The following is a 13,367-nucleotide window of genomic DNA, read 5'->3' as shown; positions in this document are numbered from 1 at the left end:
GGCCGCTATCAGAGGTAGGCCACGACACGCGGATCACGGATCACTATGCTTTGTAGCCATTGCTGTGTTTGTGCGCGAGATTCGAAAACAAACAGTCGACTAAAGCACATGTAGCACAGCAACCAAAACATAGAGAGAGAGAGGCGAACACAGGGCATGTCTATGACCTCGCGAGTGGATCGCGACCAGATACACGGCGCGGGTACGCGAAATTTATTTCATTTTTCTCTCATTTTTCAACAATATTTATTTATCATTTCCCGTCCCCAAAGCGTGCGTTGGATGATACATCAATCACCGCCGGCAGACCCCGGGACCAGTCCTTCACACACGACGGTTAAAAATAGCCAGAAACTGTCCGTGCCTGTGTTGGATGGGTCTGCGATAATGCTCGGCGATTGCACTGCCCGCCAGTTCAAATCGAATCGAATCGGTACGCTGTCACGGGCCTGGGTGTCGTAACAGGAGATAAGAACGCGACCGAACACAACCTTTTCACACAACATCAACAATTGGAGCCGTGCTCCACGTGCTCGCTTGGTCGATCGCTTGTAACAACACATGTTCGGTGAGAGATTGCGAATCAAATTACGCACGACTGAAGATGAGGGAAGACGCTCGAAGATGGACGATATTCGGTGTGAGTTGAGTGGTTCTGCCGTTCTGAGCTCAGTGGTAGTCGGTATCTTCCGTTTGAAATTGAACTCACAAATCCGAATGGACCGGCTTGTTGGAACCTAAAACATTGTTCTCCTTGACGTGGTTTTTTTGTTTATTTCCTGTGAAGCATTAAGATCAATTGCAGAATCAACCTGAATCCAGCGAGCGGAAGGTTATTGGAAACCACACGATGATGCCACCCGCTAGGGGGGACACAAAAAAGCAGCACAACAGCACAATCTGCTGCTTTTTAAGAACGTTTATTGAAACATTTCGGCGGTGAGCAACGACATGACCACTCAATCGGGGAAAGGGGAACGCGAATCGTCGCACAAGACAAAACACTGGACAGCAAACGAAGCCGGATGGATGGATGCCCTGTATCCTATTGCCACCGTTCGCGTAATCGAAAGAATTATTGACGAAGATTAAGCGTTTCGCCGAAAAGTCTCGGCGGGGGTGAACCGGCGAAGCTATCGATTTTGTGTCCGTAGTATCTGCGCCACAGTCAGCTCGATGAAGTCGCTCCACGAGCGCTCGAACTGTGCGATGGCCGCCTCCTTCTCGCCACCGTCCGCCATCAGCGAGTAGTGGAGCGAGTTGAGGGCGAGCTTCTTCAGTAGCCGTAGGTCCTGGTGCGCGGAAGCGATTCCCAGGAAGGCAATATAGAAATCGTGGCTCAACGGAGTCGCCCGCCAGAACGACGGATCATCGGACGATATCACGAGCGGGAAATCGGTCGTGAAGAGCGCGCTGGCCGGGTGGTTCCGATAGTCGGCGACCAGCTTGAGCACTTGATTGGAAACGGGATTGATTTCGACGCAGATCCGGCGCCGTCTCACCTCGTCCAGCAGCAGCGGGTGCTTCTGTAGCGCGTACCCGTGCCCGATTCGCTTGGTGCCGAGCAGAATTGCATCGATCTAGCCGGGAGACAGTCCGGGGATAAAGACAATCCACCAAAGAGAAGGCCGCAAGTAGTCACTCTCGTCACTTACCAAGTTTTCGTCCGTCTGCATACCGTGCCAGTTGGTTTCGCCGGCATGGAACACAAAGTTGATGGTCGGTGGCAGGGTGAGCAGCATGTCGGCAAAGTCGACCAGCGGCCGGCCCAGATCCTCCTGGCCCACCAGATCGAACCCAACGACGTAGCTACCGTACTGCAGGTGTAACCGCTCGGCAGTGCTCAGATACTGGTCCACAGTCTCGTTGTCGACGTTCCGGAGTGGCGCGTAGATGAACTTTGTACCGGCGAACTGGGGATGCGTCGCTTTAAACTGCTCCGTTACGTTAATATACATTTCCACCACCTCCTCCGGTGTGTAGGTTTTGCCATCCAGATCGTACAGCTGCCAAAAGGGATGGCGGAAAGAGTTTGATTAGAGAGATTTGGGCGGGAAATTGGCAAGATGGTTGGCACTAGTGGTCACGCAACACTTTAAAGTAGATTCTCGTTTGATTATCTAACGTCCAAACCGCAGGAATGGAAGACAATAGGGGATTGAGTTGTTTAGACACGTGACATTCCATTGGGATTGCACATTCCGCAAATTACGAACGGGTGTGGTTGGAATGTAAGCTGTAACGGAATGTCACAGAACCGTTTCATACGATTGAGAGTCATCGCAAACAATGGTAGGAATTTCTAATGCCCCTCGTGTGTTGGTGACCTTGTGCGTACGTGATTTACATATCGATTCCAATGTTTAAATGCCACTTGATTAATGCTGATACAGGGCACTCTTATTCTCTTATTGATAGATCTTTCAATTAGAAAAGAAGCAAAGAGGCTTCTCAGTACCTTCTGTTAAGTAATTGTTAAAATAATTAGAATATTTCATCTAGCATCAGTCACTGAGTCTACTTGCAATGATCCAACCTACACCATTACGTAACCGAGCACCCAAAAAAAAAACTGATAAGGTCAACAATCAGCCAGAATTCTGTCAGACAACAGATTGATGGATCGGTTTGATTCGATCGCTTGCAATTGATTGCCTAATTTCTCACTTTTGCACCCCTAGCAACAGTCCGTCCTCTCATCCTTACCGTTGGTAGCACACCGCGGAACTCCAGGTACATCACATTATCGTCGTAGAACTGCTGCAGTGCCTCCCGGAAGTACATCTCCCATGCTGGCCGATACGTAACGATGGGTTGAAACGAGAAGAACATGGCCGTAAAGCGCGACCAAACGTCATTGATGCTTTTGTACGTGTTCACTGGATCCTCATCGTACAGCGTAAACAGATGCCTCACAGCTTCATCGTACTGTTCCGCTCCGGTCCGTTCGCGGACATCCCGTACCAACTCCCACCCATCACCGGCCGGTGCCGTACGAGCGAACAGAAACTCGGGACCATTCCACCCCTTGAAGGTGCCCCGTTGCCAAAGATGTTCCTCATAGGTAAGCCGTACGATCACCTCCGTACCGGCCAGTGCAGTGTCGTGCGCATGCAGCACTCCACCCTTTGGCATACGGCGGATCAGCTGGTACAACGGCGAGGCATCGATCTTGTCCAGCACCTGGAAGAAATGGCGAGCCGGTACGAACTGGAACGGATCGGCGAATCCTTCCGCCAGTTCGGCGCGCTTCAGCGACATCAGGTACTCGTTGACGATGGTTTCGTTGGCGGTGAGCTGAATGTCAGCACCGAGCGCCATGCTGGTTTCCTTCTGCACTAGCTGCGCCCGCTGCCGATGATACGCTTCCGGTGATGGGCGCAAGTGTCGCTCGATCAGCATCTTCGACTCACCCGTGGGCAGTAGCAGGGGGAGCAGCAGAAGAAGGAGCACCGACATTTTGTAGAAGCTGAAAATGGAATGGTGAAAAACGTTGAAACAATGGAACACTTTGGAGCGCCATCAGGAAACGCCATGATTGACATCACACGATTACTTGCAGGAACCGTTCAAAAACACAGATTGATCCGATTCGATGGTTGACGGTACTACTTTCGGGGAAGTAAACCGGAGACCGTTTAGGCCAGCCGTCGGATTGTCTGGTGATTGCAACAAAAATCATTTCACCTTCTCCGCTGGCCGCTGCACGATAACGCACGAAGCTACATCACGTCTTCCTCAATCATGCTGCAACGGGGTACGGGGAAAGGCCAAACAGAGGCCAAAACCATCAACCCCGGGAATCAGTACGGCCTCAGCGCACGTCAATCAGTGCACGTCCGTCGACACCGTCGTCGTCTGATTTGGCCATCATCGTCTGGTGCTGGTGCTGCTGCTGCTAACGAACTGCGCCGTTTTTGCTGCCAAAACCAGTACGGAACGTGTTTGCCTTCGGAAACCACGAAAATGGGAAGCTTTCCGCATGGTTCCCGGGTGATTTCTGGTGATTTCCCTGCTTCCAACGACCTGGCACCGGCAGCGGAACTTACCTGCGCTGGCACCAAGGATTGACGGACGGATCGCTGACTTTGCACGTGCGTTGCAACTCCCGCGAACACTCGTTAATCGCTCTCGTTCCGTTCCGTGTCGTGGCCAAATCGAAGTGGTCTAAAACGGTTCCGTACAGCCAGCAGCCAAACACCACGGAACCACGGAACAACGCGACCTGTCAGCGACTGCCGACGACGATGAACTGACGACCAGTGCCGATGATCACCAGTGGCGAACAGATGGCGGGAAGAGGAGGTGGAGTGGGGGGGGGGGGGGGTGGGAGAGGGATGTGATCGTGGGTCAGCGGACTAACGCTTATCAGGTTGTAGGAAGCTGGATGCTCTTTTGAATGAAAACGTGTGCTTCAACAACAAGCGGGCCCGCTTGTCGCTGGTACTACTACTGGCCACGGCCGGATGCTGTTCCGATGCATCGGTGTGTGTTTTCGAACAAAACAAAAATCGTTCAAGAGAGTAAGGGTGTGTCTTTGAGCCTTTTTCTTGGTACAAAGTGTGTGGAGAAGCGATGAGATGCGCTGTCACAACGATTAAACAGTTGTTTGAGAGTGTACTTTGTGTTAACGTATCAATAACTGCATCTTTGTAGTGGGCGCTTGTGTTTTGCTTCTACTAGTATTTGGTTGGAGAAAAATCTGAATTCAACATAAAAATAAATGATGAATCATTAACATACTAAGTACACTCGCGTCGATCATCAGTTTGTTCGAGAACATCCAAACTGTTCTGAACCTTTTGCACCTGATCATTTAAACAAGAACTCTTGCGTGGTTTGGTTGAAATTCATATTTTCTTATTGATTTTTGTTTCCAGAATTGGGTGATTTGGTTTCTTATAGAATCTGAAAACTTCCTTTTTTTTATTATAAAGCTAATTGGAAGCTATGATTATGTAGTCTCTTTTATCTTGCATATTATAAATTAATTTAATTATTTTAATTATCAAATAGCTATTAGAAGTTTTGATTTCACATTTTGCTCCCTGTAGATTTCCAAGAACAAACACATGAATGAAACATGTTAATGAATCACCACTGAATTCATCATAAGAGCCAATAAATAGATAAGCTCGTGATTGAAATTATCGTTGGAAAGAAATTTTAATTAAAAATTTTCTATAAAACTCTCGCTACCATTTGTTACCCTTCTACCATGTGTGAAATCTCCTGCACTTTATCGGATGACGTGCATTCGACAGACACAATCATTAAATGCAAAACCATGATAACCAATCGGCACCGACCGGAACTGGAACGGCCTTTCCCGTTCAGTTTTCCATTAAACTAATCTCCCACTCCCCCCCCCCCCCCCCCCCCATCCGGTGAAGTGCGCATAATGGTATTGCAATTGAAGGATTAATAATTAATCCATTGATTATCACTTTCACATCCAGAGAGCGACCGAGGGAAGCGATTGTGAAAGAGAAAGGGAATGCGGTGAAAGCAGTGCACGGATAAACCACCACCACCACCACCACCAAACAGGACACGTGCGGACATCGGTTGCTGTTGCGTTTGGGGTTTTTTTTGTGTGTTTTTCTCGGTTTTCCGCGGATCAGCTTGATTGACGCGATTGGTTTTATCCGGACACCCCGAACCGGCTGCTGGTGCTCCCGGTGCTGCTGCTGCACATCGCGACTCAGGACACCATTTCGTGGCGGTACGGGACTACTACCCATCAATCGCCAATGTGCCATCAGCGCCCGGGGGGTTTGTTTGCAAATTTAATTTTAGATGAGCCCGCATCCCGCTGATGCGTCCGTGGTCGCGCCGAAATGCCATTTCGACACAGAATCTGACGGCGACGTGTTGGCGAAAAAAGGGGCAAAACCGGAAAACCTTCAAATTGACAACCAACCACACAAACACTCACTAGGGACGTGATCACTCTGGCTCTGTAAAACATGGGGCTTCGGAGGATTCAAGGATGTTGGCCTAATTGATTTAGCAATTTGCTTTCACTTTATTGATGGCCCCTTTGTTGGCTACCACGTGCTAGTTTGTGTATGTGTTTTTATTTATGCATTTATGTTCTCGTCAACAATTGCCAACGTGTATCATGGCAGCACACATGTGATGCATGTGCACTTGCGACGCGCGGATCCTCTCTCTCTCTCTCGATGATGATGACGGTCCCTGATCTTCCCGATCCCATAGGAAGGAGGAGAGCCCAGTCTCAGAACGGGCAGCAGATGTTACCGACGTCGTCCGGATTGAAGCACCAGCCGGACGGGAAGCAGATGACGGCGAGCGCGACAAACTCGTACACCTCGAGCTGGTCGAGCCCGAACGAGGTCATGAAGTGGTCCAACAGGTTGACGGAAAAGTGCTCCGGTTCCATCGAGTCCTGTAATGCGACCGCAAAAGGGTGGTGGTGCAAAAGGTGTGGAGATGAAGGTGACTAGGCGTTAGACCGACCAGCGGCTCTCTGGTGTACCGTGTTCTGGTTGTAGAGGTGAGGTCCATGCTCTAAGCATGGTGATGGCGTGTGATGGGAGCGAAGGTGAAAGGTATGGTCGATTAGAAGGGACAGCAGATGTGCCCGATGTCCTCGGTGTCGATGCAGCCCGAATCGTGGCACACGATCGAATATCTAATAAATGTGCCAACGTTGGCTGGTTTGTATGAGAACGCTAGACGGTTGGACACCGGCACCGGATGCTGTGACGACGATGAAGACGAAGCCCGATGAGATGAAGCTCGCACCCGTCCTGGCTGATGAAGGGGAGATGAAGGGGAGGGTTAGATGAGTTTTAAGGACCACAGACAAGCACCAGGATGCCCCTTCCGGGATGGAATATTTTAATGAAACCCCTTCCCTCCCTTGGAACCCATTTCCGGTGCAACGGTGCTCTTGATGCACTGTCATTCCCTTGGTTTGAGATTGCCTTTTCGTCGTTCGAACGGCATGTGCTCGATCCGAGTATCGATCCGAATCGCTCTCTAGATAATAAATTATTCCAACCGTGTGCCAGGTATGTTAAATGAAAATTCTTTATTAATCAACATTCCATCACAGAGTCCGACACTCCGTCCGTGTCTCAAGGCCAAACCCTGAGCACCACGTCGGTTGCCTCAGAAATCATTATCGAGCTCTCGGTGCTAGAGATTCGACTGTCTGACATACGATTGGGCCATCTTCACACCGGAAAGCATGGGCAACGGGGAGTAACCTCCAACCTGTTGGTCTGACCGTTCGCCGTTCTATTATTGGTTCAAGTCCCAGTCCTGGCTCTCTGATATCGAATAACGAAATCCCTTGGTGACAGTAAATTCGACCGGAAATCGGTAGTCGGAGCAGTTTTGATGCAATCAGGACGGAAATGAAATCCGATCGTCCTGCAGCAAAGGGTCTTAGAGAAATGGGCCATAGAATGAATCTCAAAAGTCAATATGCAATTATTTCCAAACTCAATTATTGATTCGAAATTGTATAAATAGAACCAGAAGAAACACGGGAATGGCACCGTTTTTGGACTGGCAGTGGCAGGCAGGTGGTCGACTTTGTTGGGAAAAACTTTTGTTTCGATCGAAGCAACCATCAGGAGGGAATGGATTGTAGCCATGGAATCAACAAAGTGCAGGTGCACTTGTTGTTGGAGTGCTTTGTTTAGAAATAACGTTGGACAAAACTAATAACGAGAAGCTGCTGGTTGATATTGTTTTTTCTGTAATTATCGGTTCAAACGAACCATTTTTTATGGTCTCGTCACATTCATTTTTCATTCCAAGACTCTTCCTTGCAAGGTTATAACTTTACAGAAGCGCTATGAAGGGCATCTCTGCTGGTAAATTGTGAGAAACAGTTTACGCCGTGCTCGATGGCCACAAACAACACAACGCAACCATCCATCAATCCTAGCATCTAATCTTGCAAAATATGTACCAAAGCACGGGTCCCGGGTCAAGTGGTTTGACCTCGCTTACCGGGATTGCTGCAAAACTTTCCGAGATAGCGAGAGCGAGAGAGAGCGCGTGATTAAGTAAGGATATAAAATGATTCTTCGACTGCAGAATGCAGGAAGCTCTAGTCTGCTTTTACCGTCGACGGATTCGTCGTCTTGCATTCCGGAGCCCCAAGGGCTCGAAGCCACAAGACTGTATTCACAAACAGTTCACAGCGCACTGGAGCTCCATATAGATCGAGGTGAAATTAATTTAAATTTAAATTTTCATCACAACCAACCAGCCAGCCAGTGCTCTAACTGGGTTTCGTGTTCGGCCTACACTCTCGAAAAAGGTTCACACAAAAAGCGATTGTGCAAGCGAGCGAAGCGATGCAACGACGCTGCAGCTCCGAGGCGCCGGGAGGCCTTATGCTACAAATTGGCGTCCTCACAAAACGAAGGTTGTTTGATGACCCATTTTCTGTACCTTCTCCCCTTTGGGACAGCGTTCGAGCGTCACGCTAATGCTTCTTTATCGGAATGACAAATTCAGTTGACGGGGCGCCTCCACCGTGGGCCTCACCTCCGTCGAGGGGGGCGTTTGGCTTTAATGAACTGTGCAAAATTGATTTCATCCACCAGAAAACCCCGACAGAACGAATGAATGAACGAACACTCGCGAACACCAACGGCCAACGGTGTGCTAAAAAGCTACTGGAACCATTCCCGTCTCGACAACCCAAAGTCTGGCGATGAAGATCCTTTTTGGCTTTAGGAACCGGCATCAGGGCACGCTGGGTGGTCGGGAAAGGGCCAGATAAGGGAATTTATCGAAAACTTTCGCCGTCTGGCGTCGTGCTGGAAGTGTTGGTTTTAACAGTTGGCGACTCTCGACTCACAGCTGCGGGCATTGCACAAAATGTGCTGGCGATCATTCGATCCACCCGGCAAACCGGTGTGCCCGGTGTAATCGTGACACTCTACTGCCTCTCCTTGCCCTCGGTCTCTCTTTTATTATGGTGCCCCTTGCATGCCGGGTAACGTCTTGAGCAGAATTCGATGCAAGCTGCTAAGCTGCTGCCCTCCGCCCTCCTCGTTTCAAGATCTAACTTTTGCTGGTTTATCATTTGAAATTGAGTTTAAAATTCATTACAATACATGGCGCAGTGTGCTGGTCTGGCAGGGAACGGGGTTTGATTGGTGATTTCGGGTCCTGTCCCGAACGAACGATCCACTTGGCACACATCTCGGTTCACATCTTCGGCTCGTTTCATTTGCATAAAGGCGGCTGGACGGAAGGGTCGCTCACTTTGCGTAATGAAAAAGGATAGCGTAGCCGTCATTAATTCCGGAGTGACACCCAAAGAAGGAACGGTGGTTCACCTTTCTTGGGGTTGGCCAGGCCAAGAAGACAACAGCAACAACGGACCAACGGACCGACCGGGCCGGGGTGCTCGTTAGCACATTAGTGTGCCCAGCCTTTGCCTGGGAGGACCGTAATTGAGTGGCAAAATGCATTTTCCTGTTCAAACTTCCTAATTGATGATGAACGATGTCCCGGCGACACCGATGCGGTCCGATGGCCCCGTTGGTGTGTAACGTTGGTCCCATCGGTGTCGATTGCCGACATCTAGGGGTTTTGCGGGAGTTTTCCCGGGGTGGGCGTTTGTGGGACGAAAGAAAGTCACGCCAGGTGCCGGAACGATCCCGTCTCTCCGTAATCCTCGTGGCCTGGGTGATCGGTTACGGAAGTGTTGACCTTTGTGACTGACATTTCTCGCACTATCTCGCACTGGCCCTGCTCTACACCGTTAAGGTCTGCGATGGTCTCGTGGTTCAATAAGGAAAATGGTTGTTGTGATTTCGCACTGCCTTGATGCGAGGGAAGCGTAAATGATATGTTGAAAGCGTTGGCGAGACCGCACGAACCCCCTTGATGGTGGATGTTGTTCTTGCTCGATGAAGGATGAAGAAGATGAAGTGATGGAGGGTACAGCCAATTGGCGTTGGGATTTGTTCAAAGGTCGTCGGCGGTCTTACCTGGTAGGTGGTGAACTGAAAGTCCTTCGGTGTGCTGCTCTTGTAGTACGGTATGCGTTGCTCCAGTGCCTTGTCCAGGTGAAACTTGATGAAATTTTCACGATCTGATACGACATAGAACGGGAGAGTTTGTGTGAGTGAGAGAGGAAGGGAGTCACCGAGTCCTTATAATGATTGATGCCCTGTTCCACCTCCGTCTTGGTGATGCTTTGCTCTTGCGGAACTCTCAGAACTAACGCTACCCAAGACGCCTCTTACTAATCAATCTTGGCTAGCTCCTGGGCTGACTGGCTTTTGAGTTTCAGTTATTAGTGAACCGGTACTTTTCCGGGGGGCCAAGTTTTCCCGATCCCGTTCATTTCGCACGCCGGGGGCGGTGTTCGATAAGATTAGAAGGTGCAATAATTGCTGGCCAGGAATCGAGACAATCCGTTGGTGTTTGTGTTTCTGTGAAGTTTCCTTTTGTACTTTGGGCACGATTAGTACTAATGGTGGCGATCAAAAAAGGATTTACAGTACTCTGTTCTCTGCAAATGTTTTGGTGCAAATGTTAAATTTACATTTATATTTCTAATGTTGACAATAGGATAGCTCTGATGCACTTGCTGATTAAATTCAGATTAAATCCTTCTCTATTTCCACTAAGCCTTATCATTAATCTACAGCATACTCTCAATCAGTTCGGCGATTTACTTTGAATAATCCCGTAACAATTATAGTCAACTGTATCCTTTGAAGTTTTCCAAGACCTTTAGCTGCAAGTCTTCCGTATCGAGCTTCTCGAGTTACCTTTTATCTAACCCAACACCAGCAGCCGTCATGCTCTCATTAGAGCAATCAATGCTTCGTTCAATTAATTGCAAACTAAAGGAAAGACTTCGGCTTCTAACACCGGCGCACACCAAGAATCAAAGACGATTCCATCACATCTAAGCTTCCTCCGAAACCCCCTCGCTTGGCCGAAATGACTAGCGCCTTCCATCATCGTCACAGTTGAGCACGTGGGGACCGGGCTGGTGCCGCGATAATCGCTCCAGATTGCTTGCCTGCCCGGGGGGTTTATCAGATCAAGATTAAACCCTGCGGCGGCGGCGGCGGCGGCTGCGACGCTTGGTGGCGCTTGGAAAGGTTTTTCCGGGATCGACAAAACCAATCCTAGCACGCGGTTCAGGGCAATATAAATTAATTGCCGCCCCTGCACGGTGGCGAAATTGAGAAAACAACAAATCCGGCACTGCTGATTGTGCGCCGCTCGAGGGGGGGTGGTGGCCCCTTGAGCCCACCTATAATGACCCAGAAAAAAACGGACGAAGAGGGGGTATGTGTGGAAGCGCATATTAAGGCATGGCGCTGCCTTTTTTCCAATTAGAACCAGGTTGCAACCGAACAGGAACAAACGAACGAACGAACGTTCGGATGCAATCTTGTTTCGGTGGCTTCGAGGTCGCAAAACTCATTCTCGAACTGCTGATGAGTTCACAGACTACATACAACCGGTGCAAACATACACACTCATACACGCCACTCCAGATGTACGCACTCACAAACGGCAAGCAATTAAAACTAATTAAAACGATCCAAACTTTATCCATTCGCCAAACCAAGCTTTCGCAATCCGTTTTTGTTGGTCGGGCAATGTCTTGGAGGGTGGCCCCATAGCCGCACTCACCTTCCGGTGCAACGGCATCGAAGTAAGCCTGTGCCGCCGATGGAGAATCGGATCGAGTGGCCGCCGCTGCTGCTGCTGCTGCACTTGTGCCAGAAACTTCAGCCAACAATCCGATAGCAAGCAGCAGAATCGCTGCAAATCCTCGGCCTGGTCTGCCTTCTCTTAAATTTCCCATTTTCTACCCCGAGCTTTCCCAAGCCACTTGTAGGGATACTTGTACTCTAAGACAGGCCACTTCGGCCAGCATTAACCAACTATAGACACTCGATACGGGTACAGGTTGCAGACTGGAGCCTTTTTCGATTAACCAATGAATGGCGGATAATATGCTTGTTAGTCCTTCACGCTGGAGTCCGGGAGCGCGAAAAGTAGTTCCACGAGCCAACACTTTCTACACTTTGCTCCACTTGGCGTTTCCCTTTCGCTAATGAAAGGATTATCGTATCAGTATTAATAGCCCACCACCAAGCAACATTAGACAGAAGAGGAACGTGTTCTAAGGGGATGCTTGAACCGAGTGCCTCGGTTGTGGCCACTGGTGATGCGGTTGCCGATAATTGGCAACTTGGTGTTCGGTAGTTGTTCCTTTCCTTTTTTTACTCCTTATCTCTCTCTCACATACACTCAGTCTCTCTCGCTCTCTCTCTATCCTGATAGAGGGGAGCAACAACACCACTAATTGACTTTTAGTTGCCGTCGAAAAGGTTTCCAAAAACTTATGCTCCGTGGCTCTGGAGCTCACACCTCGCAAAAAACGGCACAACAAGGCTAGGGAGCGGTGTTTACGGTACACCACAGAGCGTGCAATTGAGCCCCATCGACATGCCAACCTGTTAATAGAGCTCAGGAACAGCACCCAGCACCGGGAGCCTGGATCGAAGCCAGCAAACGAGCGATCCCGGCTACCGATAATCTTTGCTGTGGCCATTTCTGTGGGGAGGCGGGTAGTGGCAAAGAAAGCAAATACGCGACGACGCAGGTGGTGGTGGCGAGGCAGACTGATATGAGATTTTATGAGCCTCGATCTGATATCCCAATTGCTGGTTACTACTGGAGCGAGGTGCTACTCGTGGTGTTGTTTTGCGACGTGCTTTGGAGGGGATGAGCTTTGTTTTCTGGTGCCATAAACCCATTAATTGCCTTGGGCAACCATCTGCCGGGCCAATCAGGCCAATCCACCGTTACTTCCTTCCCCTTCCTTCAGGGTTCCTCTCTAGTCGTTGATGTGTTGCTGCTTATAATGAGGCGAGAAAGGATGCGTCACGAGAAGTGGTGGCGAGACAAAAGAAGGTACGAAGAAAGCCACTTCCGAGCGCCACTTCGAAGTAACCGGAAGCTTCGCATGGACCTTGACTGGGTCAAAGTGGATCTCCGTTAATCGGATCGGATCCGATTTCCCGGTCGTTCAGACGAGCAAAACCGGAGGGACATCAACCGGAGAGTGTCGGGCTTGTCAACGCTGCTTAGTCTGTGTGTCCGCGCGAGAGTGCCATTGCTGACGGGTGTCTGATTTATGGTCCTTGCCTTCCCTCAACACCTCCCAGTTCCGCTGGATTCGTTCGCTTTATCTGCAGAAAAATAAGCGGGAGGAGGAAGGGCTACAGTCAGTTTAATTGGTATTTCGTCAGACGAGCTGGCCTGCGAGGGACCATTCAACGTCGTAGGATGGCTCTAGGTGTTCGTCTATCGGTTCCGAGGCGCCAAAG

General features: G+C 49.6%; 2 protein-coding genes across 2 annotated transcripts; both read right to left on the bottom strand.

The window, feature by feature from the left end:
* Positions 1-889: 889 nt before the first annotated feature.
* On the bottom strand, positions 890-4,237 carry LOC126574583 (adenosine deaminase 2-A-like). The gene is made up of 4 exons (XM_050234860.1): positions 4,050-4,237; positions 2,707-3,469; positions 1,656-2,006; positions 890-1,580 (listed from the first exon to the last, which is right to left on the bottom strand). Exons 2-4 carry the CDS (start codon positions 3,457-3,459, stop codon positions 1,134-1,136), a joined length of 1,551 nt encoding a protein of 516 aa, XP_050090817.1. The 5' UTR covers positions 3,460-3,469; positions 4,050-4,237; the 3' UTR covers positions 890-1,133.
* A 2,004-nt stretch (positions 4,238-6,241) lies between these two features.
* LOC126576424 (uncharacterized) lies at positions 6,242-12,123 on the bottom strand. The gene is made up of 3 exons (XM_050237690.1): positions 11,662-12,123; positions 9,993-10,096; positions 6,242-6,412 (listed from the first exon to the last, which is right to left on the bottom strand). Exons 1-3 carry the CDS (start codon positions 11,834-11,836, stop codon positions 6,242-6,244), a joined length of 450 nt encoding a protein of 149 aa, XP_050093647.1. The 5' UTR covers positions 11,837-12,123.
* Between the last annotated feature and the right edge of the window lie 1,244 nt (positions 12,124-13,367).

This window comes from Anopheles aquasalis, chromosome 3, assembly GCF_943734665.1.
Source record: "Anopheles aquasalis chromosome 3, idAnoAquaMG_Q_19, whole genome shotgun sequence".
In the NCBI taxonomy this organism is placed as follows: Eukaryota; Metazoa; Arthropoda; class Insecta; order Diptera; family Culicidae; genus Anopheles; species Anopheles aquasalis.
This window is presented reverse-complemented; position numbering and strand designations above follow the sequence as displayed.

Bases quoted from the DNA above. Each gene is read 5' to 3' on its own strand.
- LOC126576424 (XM_050237690.1), bottom strand. From the start codon at position 11,836: ATGGGAAATTTAAGAGAAGGCAGACCAGGCCGAGGATTTGCAGCGATT. The intron at 10,097-11,661 runs GTGAGTGCGGCT...ATGTCGTATCAG, and splicing joins CGATGCCGTTGCACCGGAAG to ATCGTGAAAATTTCATCAAG. The intron at 6,413-9,992 runs GTAAGACCGCCG...GTCGCATTACAG, and splicing joins TTCAGTTCACCACCTACCAG to GACTCGATGGAACCGGAGCA.
- LOC126574583 (XM_050234860.1), bottom strand. From the start codon at position 3,459: ATGTCGGTGCTCCTTCTTCTGCTGCTCCCCCTGCTACTGCCCACGGGT. The intron at 2,007-2,706 runs GTAAGGATGAGA...CCCTTTTGGCAG, and splicing joins TCCGCGGTGTGCTACCAACG to CTGTACGATCTGGATGGCAA. The intron at 1,581-1,655 runs GTAAGTGACGAG...TCTCCCGGCTAG, and splicing joins TGCAGACGGACGAAAACTTG to ATCGATGCAATTCTGCTCGG.